The sequence below is a fragment of the Schistocerca cancellata genome, chromosome 6 (genome assembly GCF_023864275.1).
Source record: "Schistocerca cancellata isolate TAMUIC-IGC-003103 chromosome 6, iqSchCanc2.1, whole genome shotgun sequence".
Taxonomy (NCBI): domain Eukaryota; kingdom Metazoa; phylum Arthropoda; class Insecta; order Orthoptera; family Acrididae; genus Schistocerca; species Schistocerca cancellata.
The window spans coordinates 316,168,743-316,192,186 of NC_064631.1; the positions used below are offsets into that span (position 1 = coordinate 316,168,743).

Genomic DNA, 23,444 nt, shown 5'->3' on the forward strand with positions numbered 1-23,444 from the left:
TCACAGTTGCTTTCAAGTGTTGCATCCCATATTAAATGCAATCATTTTTATAATATTTGTCATTATGTAACTAAATTTGTAGAATAACTAGTAAAATGTAAGAGAGGGCCATATGACACTAATCTTTTCACGAGAAATAAAATAATTACAACCTATCTCCAAATCCCACCATCGCCCTCACCAAGCTTATGGATTGGACATATAGAAGATGGTGCCTAACATCCATCATACAAATGCATTTCCATCCTTTAAACTTCTCCACTAACACCCCGTTAGAGTCTTCAACCTTTGAGGGGTGACCTGGCCACCAAGTAATTTTATGCAGGAAACCAACATCCCCAATCATGTCTCAGTTGATAGTGTAACATTAATATGCTGTTTAATTTTTACCTTGTTAGAGCCTTCTTATAACCCTAAGATTATGTACCAATTTCATTCTAGAATAAATTAATGAAGTTATAATTTCCTGCCTCAGTAATCAAAAAAGAGGAGTTCTGTTATTATTATTATTATTATTATTATTATTATTATTATTATTATTATACGTTATCACCTATTGTGTGTTCTGTACGTTCTTACACTGTTTTACATATTTATATCAAGATGTGTTTCTTATGAGTAAGCAACCAAGCACATAGTATGTACACCAAATGTCAGTGACAAAGTGTTTGGCATCTTACTGGCATTGTCACCTCTATTTTCCCTGTACCGATGGTGTGGCTTATTGTGATAACAGTTTTAAAATTCTCAAACAATGTATTCCATTGTAGACATTACTGCTTATCGTTGACTCCTGATGTTCCCACAACCTGGGATCAAAGTGACATACTCACCTTAACAAAAAGAAGCAGTATATAAACTCTGAAAGCTATTCATATTATTTTCTACTTTTAAGTGTTTTTATCAATAGTAATAGAAATTGCACCTACTGAAGGTAAGCATTGCTCATCCTATGTCTCCTTGCGATTTTAAGATTTTAAATGAATTTGATACATCACGGCAGTACTTTGTACTCCAACCAATAATATTATGAAGGTGGCAGACAACATGTCTATGTAAGTGACAAGTGGACATCTGTTATTTTAGTTATAAATAATTTGTTGCCCGAACTAAGCAACACTATACAAATGTGAAATTCACCAAAACTTTGTTTTGAAAATAACCACTGCACAGTATAACAAATTTTCAGAGATATCTGTCCATGTTAAACTGCTGACAAAATCTCACATTATAAGTATTACCCATTGGTTACACAAAGTGTTGTATTCAGAAAAAAGGAATATAGTGTTTAACAACCATTTCACAATGTCATCAGAAGTAATATTTCTCGCTTTTATGGATAAATAATTTATCTTGCAATCTACAGTAGTCACTATATCTTCACTGTTTACATCTCACGATACCTTCTCATATACATATTTGCAATGAAAGTTAATGTCTTCAGTATGTCAATTCGTCATGGCTAAACAGCTTCTAGATTTCAGCATACATAATCTTCAATGTTACACATCAAAGTTTGTATTACCCATTTCCTGATAAATTGAAATCTAACTGTGACTACAACACTTAATGTGATTAAACATCTTACACATTTGCTTAACACATTGGCTGCTGTACATATATTGATGTTTCACAGCCATACCAGGGCATCCAGAAGTAAAGGCTCTATTGTGACTGCATGGCAGTTTGTTACATTTCAGTTTCAAATTACAGGTAACTCTTACCCGTATGTCTTCTACCCCTTCTTGCTATTTCCATCGTTAAGTCTTTTCATTGGCAAATCTCAATTTATAGGTGGTTTATGCATGTCATACTTATGCTACACTGGCTTGCTAAAACCAGTGCTATATGATGGTAAAACTATGTTGTCAGAATCTCTTCAAAACCTATAAACTATCAATGAAGTGATAGATCATGTTCAAGTTTCGTGTATGTATTAATTCCCAATTCACCTGTTCCACTGTGTTGAGCTCACATACAAACCTGATCTCATTTCTCTACACTTATTTTCCCTTGATTGTTTGTTAAATATTGAAATTAGGTTTGAAGTACACTACCAAGAGATGACTACTGTGCCTTTGGAATTACATCACTTACAGTTGTGTTCCCAGAATCAGATCACTGTCATCTGTATTGTTTTTCCCTTCATGTATGACAAATGTATCATCATATTTTACTATTATTTTTTTGGTGGGAGGTTCCTTGTTGAAAAAATATTACACACTATTACAAAGTTTTCCTTAAAATATAAAAAATAACAAGGAAAACATGTCATTTTACATCCTGCCTGATGACAGGGGCCACCTACTCTAAGTACGTGCCTGATTTTCAATGAGCTTTTGTTTCTGGAATATCTTACAATCATGTATGACAAGCTACTGTTCCATCAGAGACAACCAAAAAATGCAGCTCACCAAAGAAACTTTCCGAAGCATAAACATTTTTCCAATCTGGATTTATGTATGACAGTTTCAATTTTAATTGATTTTTCAAGGCAAAAACATGAACGGTATATCCCCAGCATTGAAAGATTTATTTGTGTAAGTGATGTCTTAGAACTGACACATGTTAATGACCTTTGAGAGCCACCGTTGTGTAGTTGGCAGTATGTCATTTATTCTAAACGTGTTTGCTTGTCTTTTACGGTTTAAAACAGTTTCTTAACTGGAGGAGAGACATGACAGAATTAGGAATACCAGATATAACACTAATTGGAAGAGTCTTCTCAGTATTTCTGGAGGTGACTTATCTATGGTTTGCATATATTGTCTGTTAAATATTTGTGTGTGAGTGACAAGTTTGATTCATTACAATGCTATTCAAATATTTGAGTACAGAAATAAATAGAAAATCAGATATGTTTGTAGGAACGCGATTAGCAATGCAATAAATGGACAAGTAACAAGATTACTTGTTCCCAATAAATGGATTTTGATTACTATAATTAAAAAAGTTTGTTTTTATATGCACCTCATGACTAAAGAAACCCCACTGATAATGAACCATATACAAGTCCTGCCTGTTATAGAGTAAAGTCAATATTTCACACTAGTTCAGCAGCAGTATTTTATTACCAATACTTAACTTTTCCAGATCTTGACAGTCATTTTTTCTGTATAAAAAAAAAGTGCGTGTACATATGGGTTACTGTTTACATGACTGCAACAGATGTCTTACAACATTGACACCACTGTTTTTATCCTTGTCTTAAGCTCCTTTCAATGCTCGGTACATTACAGGAAACATTACCTATCAGCGTATTTTATGATATTACATACATTTCACCATGGCTTAATTATAATGGGTAACTCAATTTTACCATACTATTGGCTTTGGTAACAATCTTAATTGAGAGTTTTACTGTTCTCATTCTTTCTGTTAGTCACACATGAATTTGTAAACTGTGTATGCAGTAAATGATTGTATGGATCACACACAGCAATGCTTGTCCTTCAGTTTTATTGTGCATTTTGTTTTCTGTCACTGCCTACCTTGGCAGAAGCTCTATTCATTGTCAGGCTCTATTCATTGTCAGTGAAACAGTAAGAGATATGCCACTGATCCACCTGGGCATTGTGAAGACACCATTTTCCTACATTTGATAGGAATCACTCACTCACAAAAACTGCTGTTGGAATCGACCAAGAGTTTGTTGGTACAGTAAAGACACCCTTCCTTTGACCCACCTCTGGTAAAATGAACACTGAGCAAAATTACAGGCTTGCTCACTTTAACTGAATCGTTCAGATAATTGTTCTGTACTATTAAAATAGTAGTATTACATTTACGTTGTTATATACCTAAGTATGGCAACTAAGAACTCCAAATAATGTCACTGATTCATTTTATGTGGTATTAGCTTTGTTTGGGAATACAGGCTGGTTACAGCTCCTGAATTAGAAGGGGCAGTGAGCAGTCACAAAAAATTGTGAATTACAACTGTACATTTTCTTTTACTGTAACACATGAAAAAGGGTTTAGTCAAAATCTGTACATCCATGTTCAGTAATTAAAAGATAAATTAAATGAAAGAACTGGGAAAAGGGCTATATGCCAAAGGAAATTGGACAGGGAAAATTAAAGTAACACAGGGTTTCTGTATTATTGTCAAGTAACAAAAGCTTCTGCTTTTATTCTACACTACTTATTACTTCATTGTGTCCACAAAATACATATTTGTGTGTCTCAGTTACTGCAGGTTTTATACTTACAATGGTATTGAAAGACCATTACAACAGCACAACTTGTGCAGTAAATCACAAGAACAAAAAAATCAAACATCCTATTCCAACACAAATAAAATCATGAACATAACTGTTTTAACACATAATTGCAAAAAAGATCTTAGCTACTTCCAGACCAGTTAGATGAGGCACAAATGGTATATTCAAGTTAATATTCCACGACTTCAATTTGGGCAGTTAATTGTAGCTGGTGTTTAAAGTATTTTTGCAAACAAAAAAATCAGTTAAAATTTAAGGAAGTCGATTGGAATGATTTAAAATTTCATCCTGAATCAACTAGAAATTGCAAAAGTTGCTTTTTCTTGGAAATGTCTGGATTTATCATACATTAATCATTGCCAGAAAAAAATCATCAGGTTAACAACCATTGTCAATTTTAAATATAAAATTCAATATCTTAAAATGTTCCTGGCAGTGTGTGGTCAGTAGCATGTCTTCCCTGCAACCTGAGATGAAGACACAGTAACTTTACTAATCAGTGTTTGTACATTTTACAAAAATTGTAGGCAAAGTCCACTCAACAGTCTGATATGAACAACAAGGCACAGTCTCTGCTATTCACCACAACAGCAATTTGTACCGCACTAACAGTCGCAATCACTATGAAAACAGGCACACTTAGGACATTAATACTATACTCAGTCCAAGTAGCATGTTCTTGAGCAAATAAGGCATCCCAAGTACACCTTCATGTCTGCTTCACTGTCTTGAAAATAAGTCATTACTCTGAGAACTAAGAACTGTACAAGAAAATAAATTCCTATAACATATCACTGTACTCCATTGTTATCAGGTGCTGTAATCACAATGAATATTCTTGATCTGTGACTCAACAGCCAAATGTTTCTGTTGTTAAGTTACAGGAATTATTCTCTTGCTATGCTCTAAGAGCAAGCGCACGCTGTTCTTGCTCCGAAACAAATATCGCTGTGTTCACCAGGAGGTACAAACACGAGAACTCTGGATCATTCTCATCTGGAGGCGTTGGTGGGGGTGTTGGGTCTGCATGTGCAAAAGTTCCCCATGAACCTGCACGTTTGTCAGTGGGCTTACTTTCTTTTGATGATACATAATGATGAGTGTCATTCCTACAACTGCCATCAGAGTGCCTGACAACTCTGCTGACATCTGGTGCTGGTTGCTCCCTGTTAACAGAACAATTTATTTAGTTAATCAGGAACTAAAACCATTTAAATATATTAATTCTGCCAGCAAAATATGTAAATAGAGTATTTCAAAGTAAAGTTCAGCACATAACATTCAGAGAGATAAATGCAAAACATGCTTACCCTCCTCGAGCAACTGGATGCGTAGTTATGTTCTCTTTGGTATTGGTATCTTGTTCATTGTAGTGGCACACAATTACACTCTGCCATGACTGACTCTCCTGGCGGACACCCCGTCCGAGACCACTTTCTTCTTCACTCAGTGAACTGCTTTCATATTCGTGTGGGCTTGCACTGTCTTCACAATGATAACCCAGAGTGGCACCTTCTTCATAATCATGATCATAGACTGCTGGTCTCTTAGCCGGGTTACATGTGTTGGCTACTACCTCTGCTGCTGATGGTACATCCCCCCAAGACGCGGAACAAGAAGTTGAATTGCCAGAATGAAGACTGCCATTGGTGACATTATGGTGAGTATGTCCTCCGGCAGACAGCTTCTTCCCTCTTCTTGATATTGTATAATGCTGCGGATCATGCCCTTCACTTCGAATCATGTCAGGAAGAATGCGACGTCTTGCATTGATGAACCAATTGCAAACCTACAAAATATAATTCATAAGCTGTAAATTTTGCAGACCTTACGTATCAAATCTGGCACAGTGAATTTTACTCCTTTTCTAAACATTTTAAACCTCAGAAATAGAATGCAGTCTTGTGCCTCATGTGTTAGTGGCATACATCCTATTAAACAAGAAAATGATTAACTTCCAGAGCCATGGAGAGCATCAAAGGTCCACTTTTTTTAAGTCCTTACTGCCAAGTGAGTGCATTCTCTGCAGTATTGACAGTTTACTACTACTGCACAGAAATACCTAAAGCCAATACTATTACAAATTCAGGAAGAAAGGATTCACAGAATGTATCGTATGAAAAGTCAGTACCACAATCTTCTTTAGATTATATTTGAAGTATTTCAATTGCAACTAAGAAACATGTGGAAAAGTCAAAACAACAGAAGTTTTGCAACAATCACTTATTACCTAATTTAAGCAAATTATTTACAGTAAGAGATAACCACTATAAATATTACATACACTACAAGTCAACTAACCTGGAGAACTGTGAGACTAGCTTCTTGTGACAGTTGCAACTTTTCGGCATCACTTGGATAAGCATTGAAACGGTGCTCATACAACCATTTCTTCAAAATTCTAACAGAATGTTTTGGCAAGTTGCCACGGCGTTTCCGGTTGGCTGGACTGTTCTGTTGTGTATGGTGGTGATGTGCACCACTGCCAATCGTTGGTGAGCCACCTCGCTGGACTTGGCCAGCCTTAGATGGTCGACTTGCACTTCCATTGCTTTCAATAGCCATTCCAAATTCTGTATCTGATGTTGAATCCTGGGCATCAACACTGCTCGATGACGGAATCCTCTTCCGAACTGCAATAAAAGTTTTAATCATTACTTTTGTTACTTGCTTTGAGATCAGTGTATGACAAAAAGCCAATGTGGACCAGAGTAAAACAAAAGATCTTATACACAGTAAGAAGAAGAAACATAGCACTAGTTTATACTTATTGTTAATATGAGGGCAATGTTAAATGTCTTCAGATAAAAAATAACTATTACTGTACTCTACTTTGGAAACTGAATATTACTTTATTTCAAACAAGTATGTTTCACCTAATGGTTGATAGCATTTTCTATGTTAAAAATGTAAGTAGTTAACAGTAATTGTTACCTTACTATAAAAATACTGTTTCAAACTAAACTATTTAACAGAAAATAATTACTAATAGTCACTTCATTTGCAAATCGCTGACAACACTTTAAATAGGAGCTATATATTTGTTAGGAAATCAGAGGAAATTCAGTAAGAACAGTACTTCTTATGTGAAAAAAAATGTAAAGAAAATGTACGAAAATAAAAATATGGGAGGGGATGTATTTGATTGGCAACATTTTATTTTAAACATGAAACTACTACTTGCACTCATATTGAGTTTGCAATATGGTACTTCATCTAAACAACTGCATTTTAAAAATTTATTTCACGAACGTACAGCTCGGTCAAGGATTGTCAACAGTTACTTCCTCTGTGACAGCCTTTAAAGACAAGCATGGCGCGGATTGGTATTTGTGAAAATTTGACGAAAAAATACATCTGCCTGCTCCTGATATTGACTAAACAGTATTAACATTCAACATATTTCATTTCTTTAATGTTAGTCGAATTTAGAGCGAAAGTCCGCAGTTCGTGCCGGGACCAGTACCAGGTACGAAGTTAGCTATCATCGATCCCCTGACCTTTGGGCGCAACGACAATCTCTCCTGCACCCGCCAATCCACCCCTAAATATGCAGTTAATAAACTCATATTGCTGATATGTAAATGTCTGTTGTCCTCATCGATAAAACTGAATGAATACTGAGCTTCAAACTACAGTTGCAGATTGCGCGTACGTCGTATATTGTCATCAACCTTGTTGAAATGCAACTGTTTTCTAACCCACTGCTGGAAATATTCAGAACTGCCGTTATTAACTGCTAACATACGCCTGTTCCAGAAGTCGCGACTAACTTCATCGTAAACAGCAGATGTACGTGCTGCATAGAATCAGTTGTTGCTTATTGTTCGATCATCGTAGAAACACTGAACACTTCCATCCTATAACATGAGAATTTCATACCACCGTCATATCCACCAATATTTCGTTCGACACTGCAAAAACAGAAAGGCTATATCTATACTAGAATAATAAATGTTAATAAAAGCTATTCCTAAAAACAAAAAGGGACAATTGGTTTTGGACTTTAATTGAAGGTGTAGTGGAACGGCGGCTTAATTATATGGCGTTCACATACGAAACACTCTTAGTTTAGTCCAACCGTCATTAGAGGGACCCACGTGAAAGTTAACCCCTATGTCACAGGAGTGACCGCAGCGGTTACACATAACAGCATGCCGTACCGTGGCACATAGACCACTTGCATTAACCCTATTCCTTCTGAAGTGGTCTAGTTGCTCAGAAAATTTCTTCCAGATCGTAGCGGTGCGACATCAACCAGCGTAAACCATATGAAGACTGACTTGTTACAGAGGGTATTCCTTCAGATAATTTAATGCAACTGACTAGACAATGTTGCATTTTCACCAACTTTGACAGCGTACATGTTTGATTTCCTTTCCGCAAGCGGCCAGTAATGTCAGTGATTAACAAAATATGCTGAAATTAATTTCTTTGTTTCTGGTCGTGTGGTAAAAGTGAACGGTGCGACGACAAGGGTTCATGTATCAGAACCCAAGCACATGGGGGGAAAAACGTGTCTGTTACTCTTATTGCTATGTCGAGTACGTGGTGTACCCCTACCAGCCATCAATAAAAAAATCACTCACTAACTTGTTATGGCTCAGTAGTGCCAGATAGAGTTTTTCCACGTTTCATGAGGCTGTGTTATAAATTTCGCCGCCACTAACAGAATGGCATTCCAAGTTACAGTTTATACTATCAAAATGTGCACAGTGCGTAACATTTTCTAGATGTCGGCATTATTTTAGAACCTTATAATCTGAAAGTAACGTAATCTCATCGTTACTCTTATTAATGTTTAGAAACGAAAATGGCACTTATCTTGCATCTAACCTTTCCGAACACAAAGGATTGAGAAAATAACGAACTTATCACAAAGCACAACAAATTGGTAATATTTGATTATTTTGAAACCTTTAGTTCAGATATAGCGTACGTCCAGCCAAATCTTTCATACAAAACTGTGACCATTGTCGCAAACCAGCTTCTCCTAAGCGTATCAGCCAAGACCATATTTGCCCCCGCCCAAAGGTACGCAACGCGCCTTTGCTAATTGATCACTACGGCAGGGCGCAAAGCACGAGCAAAAGGGAAACATTCAGTCCGGTATTCCATTGCCAGAGTAAAGGCTTCAAAGAAAGTGACTATCAAAGATCTAACCACTGCTAGAAAAATTTAACATCCGCTATCTCCATTTATCAAAATCGTGTAATCACTTTCACTCTCTGTACTCAGTAAATGCCTTGCAAACATCAAGAACAATGCTTTCCCACGATATTACACTTACGTTCTCCCAATAATGTTGCAAATAACGTTATCTCATAAAAACTTCTGAAAGTGAATTAATGCGTAACAATGATAGACTGCATACTGGTTAGTAATGTGGAAGTATTTCGTTATTATCTACATGATTAGAGGACCCGGCAATGCTTCGAATATCTCTCTCTCTCTCTCTCTCTCTCTCTCTCTCTCTCTCTGGCCTTGTTTAAATATGAGTGGGTAAATCGGTTGGGATCGTTGGTATACGGTAGTTTCAGTCATAGTATTTCGCTTAATAATCCTACCCGTTCGCAGATTAAAACTAAGTTTCGGACGGATTTCTAATCATACGCCAGTAAGCCGCAATTACAACTTTCTTGTTTCCTGTTAAAACTGACGGTGTGGAAGTTAACAGAACAGCACGAGGCTACGTCTAACCTGATCTCTTCCGGACTCCCATGTGGTGGTGGTGGTGTAAAACTGTTTATAAATCAAATCACATGCGTTGTACAGAAGACAATGCATCTTTAAATCTTCTCCTGATGTTACAATGTCTTCAAAAAGAGACACTTATTCTGTGAGCAGGAAAGACCATCAATACTATCCCAACACCCGAAGTACGAGTTAACGTTGACTTACTGAAGGCATTTTTCGTCTTTCTGTCATTGCCTTTTCCCTTTACTCGATCGGCTTTCCTGATCATGCGGTACCATCTATCGAGCTGGTAGGCATCCTCTTCACCAATTCTTAGCTTCTTTGTATCACTTTCGATTTCCGTCAACCTACTGGTTTGAGGTATTATTCTCCTCTCCTTTTTGTAGCCATAGTAAGGCATTTCTTCGCGACATGGTTATCAGGTTCTCGTGTTATATGACCCTACTATCACAGTCAGGATTGAGCGTTTTTCCATTTGATGATGATTTTAAAACTCGTAAGATTGCACTGCGCATGTTACTACTCTCCCCCCCCCCCCCTAATCGTAACATGCGCATTTCTGTTGTATGGAGCTTCTGTTATTTATTTACTGACGGCACACTTCAATGCCAATACATAAACGCTGGTCTTAACAGCAATTTTATAAGTTTTGTTTCCCGAGTACCAGGGCACTCCAACAACATACCGATTTAGATTTCTTGGATTCTTTTCATATTTTTTGCATTTGTTAGCAGTGTTCCTTGAGTGCGCCTGAAATGAGAGTGCCGCACCTGTTAGTATGCCGGCAAAATCGGTCCTTATCACTGCATGTGTTTGAACAAATCACTGGTCAAAGCGAGGTGTTTTGAGTTATCTGAATTACTGCTACTGGTACTTCTAATTATTATATGCTCGAAATACAAGAGCTACATTTAAAGCCTCAAGAAAAAGCAACTAAACAATTTGCTCGAACAACGCATCAATCATGAGCACCTCGAAGACTTGGTCTCGTTATCACGTCTAGAAACTCCTCTGATTGGATTTTGTGTGAGAAAGTAACGGTCGATGCACGAAATTTTGGGCGAAGTCATGCTTTGTCCGTAGTACGGTAATGAACACTGTCCATTTTGAAGCCCTATGGAAATTAACTGAGCGTTTACAGAGTACCGGCGTTAACGCAGTGCAAACGGACAAGCCACGCACCACGGGAGTTTCGGGTGTTTTTCGAGTTACAGTCACCGATGGAGCCAGTTTGTTCTTAACCAAGAGATCCAATACTTTTCAGTGATTTGGCGTATTGCTGCCAAGTAACTGACAAGGGTTGGCTAACGTATAATGTCTATACATATTTACTAATCGCGTAACTCGAGGCACTGTCACCAGGTACCAGTTGCAGTTTAGCTATCTAAGGGCTTCCAGGGGGGAACTGAACTTTGAATTCCAACGTATTGTTGTGATCTTCAGTCCGAAGACTGGTTTGATGTAACTCTCCACGTTATTCTATTCTTTGCATGCCTCATCTCCGAATAACTACTGCAACCACATGCTTTTGAACGTTCTTACTCTTACCTCCAATACTAAATTAATGATCCCGTGATCTTAGAACGTATCCTTATCTCAATTCTATATAGTACTACAACATTTTACATGATCTGGCCATTTAATTTTCAGCATTCTTCTGAAGCACGACATTCTGAAAGCTTCTACTCTTTTCTTAACTGGTTATCGTCCACGTTTCACTTCCATACACGGCTACACTCTAGATAATACTTCCTAGCACTTAAATCTATAGTCCATGTAAATAAATTTCTCTTCTTCTGAAACTCTTTTCTTGCAATTGCCCGTCTACATTCTGTATCATCTCTACTACACCCTACTTTCATGACACTGTCCATTGCAATCAACCGCTCTTCCCAAGTTCTTTGTCTCTGACAAAATTACATTGACATCGACACTTTATTACTTCTCCCTGAACTTTATTTAACGCCTTCCCCAAATTTCTCTTTGGTTTCCTTTACTGCTTGCTCAATGTACAGATTGAATAGCGTTGGGGATAGGCTACAATCACTCCCTCCCCAACCAGTGTTTCCTTTTCATGCCCATCGACCCACTAAACTGGCGTCTGGCTTCTAGAGAAACTGTAAATAGTCTTCCACTCCTTGTATTTTAACCCTGCTATCTTCAGAATTTCAAAGAGTGTATTCCAGTCGACATTATCAAAAGCCTTCTCCAAATCTTCAAAATGCTGTCAATCTGCTCGTTAAGAGGTATAATCATATGTTACAAGTCTAACACGGCAAGGCAAGTTTTACAGCTAGAAACTGTGCAGAAGTCCTGACGCAGCAGAACTCCCGACGCGCTAATATACCGACTATATGCCATCTGTATTTGAAAATAACACATTGGCTGTTCCCAACAAATTGTACATAGAACTTCAAACCTCTCCTGAACTTTTCCTCACTTATACGCTTAACGACAAAAACTTAAAATACAAACATTTTTAACGCAATGAAAAGTTTGAAGCTGTTTTACCACGTGAGCTAAATTATTTAGAGTGTCAGGATTTACTCTTAATGTATAAACGACATTTCATTCTTTGTTTCCTTCTACTGCATGCAATATTGTTTGGTCCTCCACGACCAGGTATAATCTCAGGGGCTCTGTGATAATTGGGGAACTGCTGCTCCACAGCGACGAATTTGACGGAAAGGCCTCTTTCCATGCAACGCAATAATTTGTGCCATTAGTTTCGATCTGGTCCTGTTGCGTATGTCTGTACGGTTGTATGACCCTACCCCTTAAACCCTTATCAGTTCTGCTGTCTTCATGAGCAAAAATTAAGAGTACATGGTTTCCCTTTTAAATCCGGCCACAAATGATTATGGAGGTCGGCACCAAATACCACTGGTTTTCCACATTTCACATGACATCCGGCGGTGTTAGAACTTTAAATCCAATAACGGTAAACTACCGCAGTAAACCAACTGATGTAGTGTAACGTACATAATACTTCGATTGTATTTGGGGGAATGCAGAATTAATCAGTCCCTACTAGTGTTATAGTTACTGGTCTCTATCAACAGTGAATAGTATCTGGTCATGTAACGAACCGCGAAGGAACTTTATTTCGTGCGTGGCATCTAGCTGCACTGGACAACCCCAGCGAACCTCCAGCGCCGGGCTGGCAAAGAGTCAACCCAACCGCCGAAATTAGGAGCGCCGGTGCTCGCATACGCCGGCGCGTCATCGCCGCCACACAGTCGCACACGCGGAAGCGATGTATCCCTGCACAATGTCAGTCACAACCATTGCTGGTTGCCATCACTACCCGTTCAATCGTTACAGACTTTTACCTTTTAATTAGGAGATGCTCATGTTCGAGAGCCTGGATGATAAACTTGTCACCTAAGTAAAATATAGTTTCAACTGGAGACATGTTCTGCTTCTCTCATATTACAATGATGGTTTGCTCACGTGTCTGCGCTCGAATTTACACAACAGGAGTGCTGGAATTTATGTACGTCCATAGACAAATACAGACAAAAATACGTAATTTTCAGGTTTTCCCTACAATTTTATTTTTCTTCATACCGAAAACAAAACTGATTTGAGAGTTCATACAACATCGGTAGCTGCCGTGATTAGTTGTGAACGACGGCAGTGAGGAATTGTTCTACGTTTTTTTCACACAGAAGTCTAACAGCGGTCTTATCCGATTGCCCTGATTTGAAGACCATTTGATCAAATACCAGGGCATGCTGGAAAGCAATGCCTCTTAATTTTTTACGTAAAACTCAAAAGATTTTTAAATAAAGGTGTAGAAGGTTAATAAAATGTTTTACTTTTCATGTCTATATGTTTTCTTCTCAGTGTAGTCACCTTGGCTGATTTTGTTGGCAATGACAGTGAACCAAGGCGTTGTCAGATTGCAGATATCGCAGCATTCGCATGTGGTCTGGCACCATCTTACTGAAGTGGACGGTTATGAACACTATTACGGCAGGCTGTTTGTCACGCACCAAGATACGTTACACAGCGCCATATTAAACGCCACAATTTGGAGCGCTCTAGCGGCAGAGGTTGCAACTTCGCGTCAACGCGACGGGAAAGTCAACTGAGTAATATGAATGACATGTGATACCTCAACCGATGTTAAGGACAGAACTGAAAATTCGGAAGCATTACTTTACAGCACGGCCTCTTGTACAATTCTGCTGAGCCACTGTAACAAAGTGAGCAAGAGCCACTGTAACAAAGTGAGCAACAGCAACAGCTAGTAATAGAAGTGGTCTTGGAGTCCAGACAAATATACGCATAGTATTTTTTTCTTCTTTCATATTTTTCTTTTCAGACCAAAACACACATATTCATTAAAAGTTCTGCATACAACAGCATCAGAGGAGAAGTCAAAAAATTATAGAATAGGTAGTCATGTCGAGATGAAGTCGAAAACGAAACAACATATCCTGTTTTCTGTAACAACACTGCAACTAACACGAATCTGCTTTCACAAAACAGTATATCAAAGTATGTGATATCCAAAATGAGAAGGATGGTGGGAAAATGCCCTAGAAGTCCCAACAAACCCACTTGTATGACTCTTCCATCAGCAAAGCCTTGTGAAGTCTAAACCAGAATACAGTGTAATAGCATCCAGGAAAACGGAGACGTTCAGCTGACGATACCTCTGCCCCAGTAGTTGGACTTAGCTGGGAGCCGCGTCATACATGTCTAGCTTCACAGGGTCAGTGCTCACTTACACTTTTCCAGCTGGGCCTGTATTCAATGGTGTATAACGAGTCGTCACCAATGCAATGTTACTTGTTTATAAGAACACACCTAAATATTCGTGAAAATGATGCTGCTTCTTTTATGGGCATTTAGAGCCACAACAGCCAGTAACGATGTAGGTAGGGCAGACTTTCTGTAGCTAGGCAACTCAGACCACCGTCCATCCCTCATCTAAAATTCCAATGGTTCGCCGTCAGAAGACAATTTGAGTTTCAAAACGGGTCGTTAGTTTGCGTCACGGCAGGGATACAGACGCTATCTCCAGAATAAGACAGCGACGAGTCGCGTACTTTGTCCGCTACCAGTCCGATAAGTGTCGACGCACGGCCTCCAAGTCCTCTCCTCACCGTTAAATAGTATTCACTGCTGTGCATCAATTGCAACGCATGCTGCCAGGTTAGAGGCATATTGGGCACTACGTATCAGCTCGTCCGCCATGTTCTGCCAACCAATAACTGACGAACACAGCATGAAACCAGAGGCACTGCCACGTCCCTTATCAGGTCAAAATTATGTCAGAAGGCATGTACGGTATCCATACTATACCATCTATTCAGTACAGTTAGCGGAGAAGCACCAGAGAGATTCACCGGTCTCAAAATTATAACGGTGAATTCGATAAAGCTACGCTACAGATGAGCAAATACATTATAGTGTCCACCATAGGGTTAAGAGCTATCGCAAGGTGTGCGCTCATCAGGTGTGTTCCAGTTTCTGGTTCTCATACCCACAGTATTTTAAATATATGGGCATTATATATATCTCGTTCTTCTGAGACGGAAATGGTATCGCTTAAGATGCTGATCAATTAAGTGCTAATGAAGGCCACTCAGTTTTTTAAGATAGCGGGAAGAGTGAATTAAAAAGAATTGCCCGTAAGTATCCCGTCGATTTCATTAGTGGCGGGTCACAACCTCGGGATGTTCAGTGACTTGAAATTAATTTGGCTGTAATCAACTAAAATGCGCCTCAAATGACGGATGAAAACCACAGAAAACTAAACTGCGATGGCGTGACGGGGATTTGAACTCTGCTCCCCTCAACAAATTCGGTAATCACCGCGATGACTAACACCAAAGTCACGTAAATGTTAAATTTCGCCGGCTCATTAACGTAGTCATCAGTTTTTAAGACAACGCGATATCAAAAGTTTTAACTATCTTATACCTGTTAAGTCTCAAGCCTGAAAAAACTCTTGTCACCCTAAGAATTTCCCGACTAACTATATGACCAATTACGTCTTTCCAACCTTTTCTACTAAAATCAATATGTGCTACGTGCCTTGGGTAAAACCTGCCTTCAACTGGAAAACTGCCATTGAGAAATTAATCAAAATTTGGAACATACCAACAGGCTTCATAATGTAAGTCTAGACTTTCATGGACTTAATCACTGAAGGTAACATACTTGTAGGCTGCTAGGCCGCAGCAAGTTTCTTTTTAAATTTCTTCTTACACAATCAACGTAGCTAATCGTGGACACCAGATCCGTAGTAAGACACCAGCAGACGGGGTCGAAACGTCGCTTGTGCAAGAAGAAATGTGGATAGGACCACGGTGCTCTTTAATAACACAGAAAATTTTAACTTTGAGGTATCATAGTATCTTCATTAAGCCCGTAGCTGAAAGTATTGTAAACAGATAATTAGAACCAAAGAAGTCCGTTACGCGGATCATTATCAAAGTATCTGCCTAGTTCGTGGTTAACGCACAGTCTGCCGCATGTTCTTCACATTGCAGAAGTTACATTGCCACACAGGAGTCGGTAAAGTGATCCTCTGAAACATTTCTGCGTCATTAAATACGATGTGCACAAGTGTGATCTCCTTGAAGGGGAGAGTTACATAACATTTTTTATTAGATTAGGCAACTATTATTTCATGTAGCGTGGTCGACTGGCGATACCAACGAAGAGGTGGGGCATCTGGGAACTTAAGTGGGGATATTTCTTGAATTCGGGCAATATTCTCTTCTAAGATGGCAAAATGATCGATCTGTCACACTGTGCTTATAAAAGAAAAAGATTTAGAATATTAAACATTACACCTCATAACAATTGGTGAAGAATCCGTTTCTAGCAAGTTTCTCAGAAAACTCAGTAAGCACCTTTTTTGCTGGTCCTGAGCAATCATCTCCAACCGCAATAGAGCCAAGAGCATCAACTAAGAGGAGCAGCATGCCTATCAACTTTGCACCTACTGTACATCATAGTATCGCGATAAGCTATAGCACAACTGAAAATAAGAGCGTTGGATACTGATGTTACTACCTGCAAGCGACAAGTAGCGGAGACGTGTTTGTAGAAACCTTTATCTCCCGCCAAGGTGGTCTGCGAGATAAAGGCGGCGCCAAAACTGGAATATTTATCTGACCGTACGCTTGCCGCCCCCTCCCCCGAAAAGAAGCAGTATTAAAAGTGAAACGTGTCAAATTGAAAACTACATTTACGACCTATACAAATCTGCAATCGCATCAATAAATTCATTCGCACTGTTGTTCCTCCGTGTGACTAATGTCATGGTTACTACCTCTTCAGCGTAGCCGCAAGCTGCTCCACTGGGGATCCACATCAGCCTTCCCCTTCCTAAACCAGTCCATCCTTATACCACCTTCTTCACGAAGAGAAGCTGTACGCCAAACAACGCAAATGAGACCGCCGCGTGAGCTGCACCTTAGCGCAGTGAGCACCCGTGCTAATTGTCGTAATACAGTCTACACACTGCTCCCACCGCCTCTCACTGCACGCCAATGTCTCTTCAGCCTAAAGGCTGCAACTACTCTGAAATGCGTTAGGTACTACGATATCACAAGAGACAACACAACCTCTGTATCGTGTATTATCAGCAAACAAGAAAATCGCTGATGGAATGCAACCAAATTTAGCCATTCTCTGAACCTTAGACCATAGCGCACACATAACGTAGTCCTTCCGCGACTCCATAAACTAACATTTCACAACCTTGTGGCACTGATTGTCAAGTAAGCGAAGCAAAGTGCAAATGCATGACTGTTCGATAACAAATGTAAAATTATATCATTGCTTCATTTCACAATGCTTCTTTCACACAGAAAGGGGCTTTCACTTTTTGCCTCTAAAGTCTTGAGCGTTCCCCTTAACGTCACAGAAGTGTCTCAACCATGTCTGTCAAGACTGCCAAGCTTAATGTAGTCTCGTTAATGTAACAAGTTGCCTTACTCAAAAGTCTACAAGAATACCAGAAGAAAATTCCGGTAAGGCTACGTTCAGTGTGCTGTGTGCGGACGTAAAGAGTTACGCAATACCAAATTTGTAAAGCAACCTATTGGCGCCGGCGAAGAGAGGCAGCCAAGTGTTCTATCAACTTGTTGAGAGGACGGACGCCCTATCTTATCAGCTCTTAGGAGCTGCGAACTTCAGCAAACAGACGACAGATAAGAAACCACCGAGGAAGGTGCTAACCCTGCAAGCACAGTCAAACAAATCAAGGCTATTAGCTGACCGGCAGTGCCTTCGTAAAAAAATAAAAAATGCTTGTCATTACTCAATGGTACCAAAAATATTGCGAGCGATTGTTTCCACACACACACACACACACACACACACACACACACACACGAAGCTGTCAAAGGTCATGAGCGGCGATAGATGACACTACCCGCCATGGCCTGGCAGGAGACAGCCTGTCAACTCATTACGTCACTTGTCACACGGTCTAGTAGCACTCAATGTGGCTCCAAAATAGCATCCAAATTCAGTGTGATCGTGTGTGAGAAGTATGTATTTACTAATGTTAAAATCACTATTAAATGAATATCACGAAGCGTTGTAAGCCTATGTTAGACTTGCTAGTAGGTAGAAAAATATGTTGTTGGTGTTCACTTGATTACAACATTTTAATGAATTTTTAAGTTCGTGCCAACATGTCTATCGCTAGAGGCCGATCATTACACAGGACTAACATAAATCATGAAAAAATCTCTAGCACACCAGATTAACTTTGAAAAAATAGAGAAAAATTAAATCCTGGCGCCGGTAAGAAACGTCAAGTCATATCAGATATAAATGAGACGTTTGGCGTAATTGTAATGTCTCCTGGCAAAAAACGCTAGTATTTTCTCGTGGAATTTCATAGGTGTTTTTCCAAACACACGGGAAATTTTTTTGCCCATACGTTCCATCTAAGCTGTCTCACAACGCCGAGATTTACGTTCATTAAATATGAGAAGAGATCAAAAACTTATTCCAATCTGACGTCGATTTGATGCACATCACATCGCACAGGTTCATTTGGCACAATTTACTTTCACCCCAATGGTTCATAGGTGAGTGCAATCCTAAGCCTGCAGAATATGCACAAAGCGTTTTCGCTCATGAAACGCTATGTATGCTCTAATGACTATACTCATATGAAGCTACTACAGTCTTTGCGTACAAAGACGTCCTGACAGACATCTTACTATGCATTAGTTAGCCAAGAACATAATTGGCGAGGATTAAGCCATATTCCAAATAATACCTCCATTGTCATGTCTCATCCCCAATTATAAATATTCTTAATGATGTAGAACTGTCAACAGAAAAAGCCAAAACACTCTTAACACGCTCTTATTTCTAACGTCCACAATATGCACTCAACCAGTACCTCTGCTCAACCCACGCAGTACTGCGAAATCTCACAAACTGTGAAAGTTTACTAACTTCTCACATGCCACCAATTGTGACACCAATAGAACATAAAACACTGGTAAAGCAACATCTAATCAACTGTTTAGTACAACAATTAACTGGCGAACCACTAGATATACTTGTAACTGAAGACTTCGCGAAGCGAATCGAACTGGCGACAGGGCAAAGTTGGTATCGAGAACAAAATCACTGGAGTTTTATTAAATACTAAGTAAGCGTTTCCTGAACTACTGCTTTCTACCGGCGCACAAATCCTCCAGCGGCTTCGCGTTTTCATCGTTCTCGCCAACAGGAGTAGCTGTACAACACACATACGATTGGCGCCCGGGGCGACATCTGCTCTCACTTCCAATGCGCATGCGCCGCGACTGTCACGCATGCCCGCACGCAGATGGCGCAGCCCTAGCGCTCGGTGGATAATTTCATCCAGCGCATAACCGCCTACAGGCTCAACAGCAGTGGCTTTAAAATTAAAGCACTATTGCCATTCAATTGATGAAAAGGAAAGGCATCACCCCTTGAAATAGGTCCGTTCACCTTCAGACACTCGTGACCTCGTTCAGTAGAGTACGTTAACTATCAGCATGGCAAGTCGCGGCACGGCGGGCCGGTTGTGGCTATTTCAGTTCTCAGCGCGCGCTGTCACTTTGCAAACGTCAAACAGGGCCGCGTGGGCGCACCATGTGACGTCTGCCAGGATGAAAATACCCGCTAGCCGCCTGCCAAAGAGACAGTCCTCCAGCCACTCCGACCAATCGCGTGCAATCATAGAACCGCATACTATTACCAACTGATTGTGGAAATTGTACGCAGGAAACCCTCCGAAGCAGCTTCACGTAATTCATCTAGTTGCCTCCGAATAAGAGCTAATTTTAACTTACATACCAACGACGACAGCTTCAACATTTCAGAGCAAAATTCATGTAAATGATACTGAAGTCAAGCGTCGACGATGATATCACGAATTTCGCAATCGTTGGCAACGACGATAACCTATTCGAACCTTTCCGAAGTTCGTCATGTACCCGGAACGGACATGGTGACTATAGTATCTGGACCGCAGAAAACGTTACGACCATCTTAAATGCTCGGTAATAAACGAACAAACCGTTCGATCACGGCGCAAGCACCTTCTCAACAAAATCACCACGAATATCACGTCCGTCACTTGCACGTTTGCCGGAATATCTAACACCATCAGGACGTAGCTTTAGAAAGAAAGAATATGCACGTACCTTACCGAAACGTGGCTGTGGGCCATACAGCGGACTGCAAAATCAGCCACCATGAGTTTGACAAAGATCATCTCAAACGACTGGAAAGTAAAATGTCGACGGAAGTATAAGTCTTCGCCGGGAGAAGCCGCCAGGAGAATGAGATAAGTGCGCTGCCACCATCTCCGCGCTAAAAAGGAGGGCTAAGAAGACGTTCTCCCTCTCGTCGCGTGGTAAACACCTTGCTTCACGGCGCATGCGCAACGCTCCCGTTTACAACGGCGTAAATCACCGGCGCAAGCAAACCGTCCTGTTATTGCCTCCTCCTGGGCTGATAACCGGTTCATTCGTAGTAACTACACCATCTTCCTGACGGAGTACCTCGCTCACGACAGACCCATGCAAAGATCGTTAACATGACAACCGGTGTTTTGGAAGCCTTTAACCAACCTACAATTAAACACAGAAAACTTCCTGAAGATGGGACACGATTTTGGCGTAACTTAAGCAATGAAGATAGGACCATACCTCTTGGCTACACAAGACCACCGACAAATGTTAAGTCTAACGATGCATGCGCGTTCCCAAGTCCTCGCTATTGCAAAGCCTTGTGGCACGGCCGTCGACACCTTTTTGGTAGACGTTCTCTCTAAGACAAGATTAGCTTACAAACGATGATAAACACTGCCTTACTTGCTATGAAACCAGAAATTGATTAACAGCTACTCATACTTTGAAAAACGCTTTCTACCTGTGGCAAAACCCGATTTAATTACTATTGGCGCGACTAACGCAATGAACAATAAAACCTTTAGCTCGGTAAGAAGCAATTCGGATGTAGAACCTATTGAAGTACGAGCATATTAAGAAATGGAATCGATATTACAGTTTATTGCATGATATAAAAATCAAAACATACTGACATACGATCCGTAAGGAACACATAAGTGGGTTAGCGAAGCATTAAAAAACTGGACCTTACATCTAACTTAACATGACAGTCATGCGGAATGGCTATTCATTCTAAGCGTGGAGTAAGGATCCCAGCCGCGTGGTTTAATTTGAGCCGAGCAAGGTTCCTGCGGCGCTGGCAGCACTAGCCAAGGGGGACACTTATAATAGAACACAACAGCCGCCCAGTTTGACAGCCAACCCTGTCAAATGGCGGAGGGATACCGGTCTAGCGCGCGAAAACCAACACCAGCTACGCTCTGCCAAATAGCTCCATCGCATAGAAGGGTTTACAAGTAAGCACAGTGACAATGTAGAAATGTCGAGAGTATCTTTCGACAGCGCTAAAAAACAGCACAGTGAAGCCGTTTCTACAAATATGGCGCACGGCAAGCCGCTACAGTTTCGGCCACGTGCCGTCTCGGAAAACTGATACAGCGCAGGATAAGCTATAAAATCTATTTGGAAACTGATTGCTCACTAAAATCAGTCCTCAAGTTACCTTCATCACGAAAAATGCTGCAGTATTACGCATTAATTGAAAATGTGTGTCCCTTGTTGACAGCTTTGACACCTGTCAGGTCACCAAACCGGTTTTGAAAGTTAAATGGGCTTTCCTTGCACAACGAAAACAGGACGAAAATGCAGCAGGAATCATACGTGATATTGCAATTAAGGCATGAGACATGCGAAAACTGCTGCGTGGACTAAATAAATATCGGCCGCTGCATGTACTGAGCAGATAAAATTAAACAACCGAGTCTGTGTGAAGTAGAAAAATTTCAAATATGTGTATGAAATAGCTCGTAAAGTGAACACCGTGCTGCCAACACTTCATTATCGCACACAATATGCGAGTATCAATTCGCAGCAGCCGAAGATGTGAAATCAAGTAAATAAAGGGAAAATTATGACTATGTGGCGTGCTTGTATGACATGTTATTATCATAAACGTTAACGTCAAGGAGCGAAGTTGGACGTGAGGGATGTTAACTCGCGACACTCGATTCTTAAGTAGTGGTTGTCCAGCATAGGGTACACTGACAACACTCGGAGCAACAACAAATATTACGGCCGCAGAACAAAACACTCAAAAACCGACCACGTGGTGATATAGGTCACACGTCGGCAACCGCTGCTACGGCACGTGTGCAACATATATATCGAAATAACAAGTGCTAATATTGCTTGGAATTACAACACTACTCGCAAACAGAAGCAATGTGTCAGTACACTTGCTGCAGCGTGGTAGACAATGAGCCACGCTTAAGCCGGGCGAGCACGCCGCATGGCGGGGCCGCGGCTGTCAACGCGACATCCGCCGGATGTATGGCAACATGGCGGCGGCTGGCGTCCTGACATGCGGCGCCACAACCAACGAGGCGGCCTGGTCAAGAGGGGTGCGTGCACAAGTACCTGGAGATAACTGCTGCCGGTACTGACGCTTCACTCCCCGGCGCTCCTCTTTCACTGCAACAGTCTTCTCCGGTGTTTCCTGCGTAGACTGATGCTGTAGCTGCACTGGCTGCTCCTGCCGCGGCACGTGTTGCGAGTTTGGCGGCAACATGTCTTTTATATCTTACAACACTAACAACTCACGTCTGATCAAAAGCCGCGGCCACGCGGTACTGAACTGCCAACAGCCGGCTGGCTTCGCGTCGCGCAGACGCCAACTCTGGGTGGCTAGGGTGGGGTGTAGGACGTAGTGGTGGGAGAAACCGAAGCGCGGGAGCGCGCCAAACGGAGGTCGCGCTGCCAGGTGGCAGGCGCGCACACTAAAACTCGTACCGGCAAGCGAGAATACTCCGCTGTGAAATGTCAACCGGAGTGCGCTTACTATTTGATTTCTTTTACTCGTCCAGACGTTGTCATTCTTTCAATTAGTAACAAATATACTGCCATGTCGAAGTTCTACGGACGAGAT

General features: G+C 40.6%; 1 protein-coding gene across 4 annotated transcripts; it reads right to left on the bottom strand.

Annotated features, from left to right (window-relative positions):
- Positions 1-4,093: 4,093 nt before the first annotated feature.
- On the bottom strand, positions 4,094-23,170 carry LOC126191027 (homeobox protein AKR-like). 4 transcript variants are annotated; one of them, XM_049931727.1, is made up of 4 exons: positions 22,937-23,170; positions 6,525-6,856; positions 5,534-6,012; positions 4,094-5,389 (listed from the first exon to the last, which is right to left on the bottom strand). In XM_049931727.1, exons 1-4 carry the CDS (start codon positions 23,085-23,087, stop codon positions 5,122-5,124), a joined length of 1,230 nt encoding a protein of 409 aa, XP_049787684.1. In that variant the 5' UTR covers positions 23,088-23,170; the 3' UTR covers positions 4,094-5,121. The 4 variants fall into 4 exon arrangements, with proteins under 4 accessions (XP_049787684.1, XP_049787687.1, XP_049787685.1 ...); XM_049931730.1 differs by lacking the exon at positions 22,937-23,170 and adding an exon at positions 20,596-20,770; XM_049931728.1 differs by lacking the exon at positions 22,937-23,170 and adding an exon at positions 20,591-20,769.
- Between the last annotated feature and the right edge of the window lie 274 nt (positions 23,171-23,444).

Coding starts and splice junctions, on each gene's coding strand:
- LOC126191027 (XM_049931727.1), bottom strand. CDS start 23,087: ATGTTGCCGCCAAACTCGCAACACGTGCCGCGGCAGGAGCAGCCAGTG. Junction 6,013..6,524: donor CTAGTCTCACAGTTCTCCAG/GTTAGTTGACTT, acceptor TATATTTTGTAG/GTTTGCAATTGGTTCATCAA. Junction 5,390..5,533: donor CATCCAGTTGCTCGAGGAGG/GTAAGCATGTTT, acceptor TTCTGTTAACAG/GGAGCAACCAGCACCAGATG.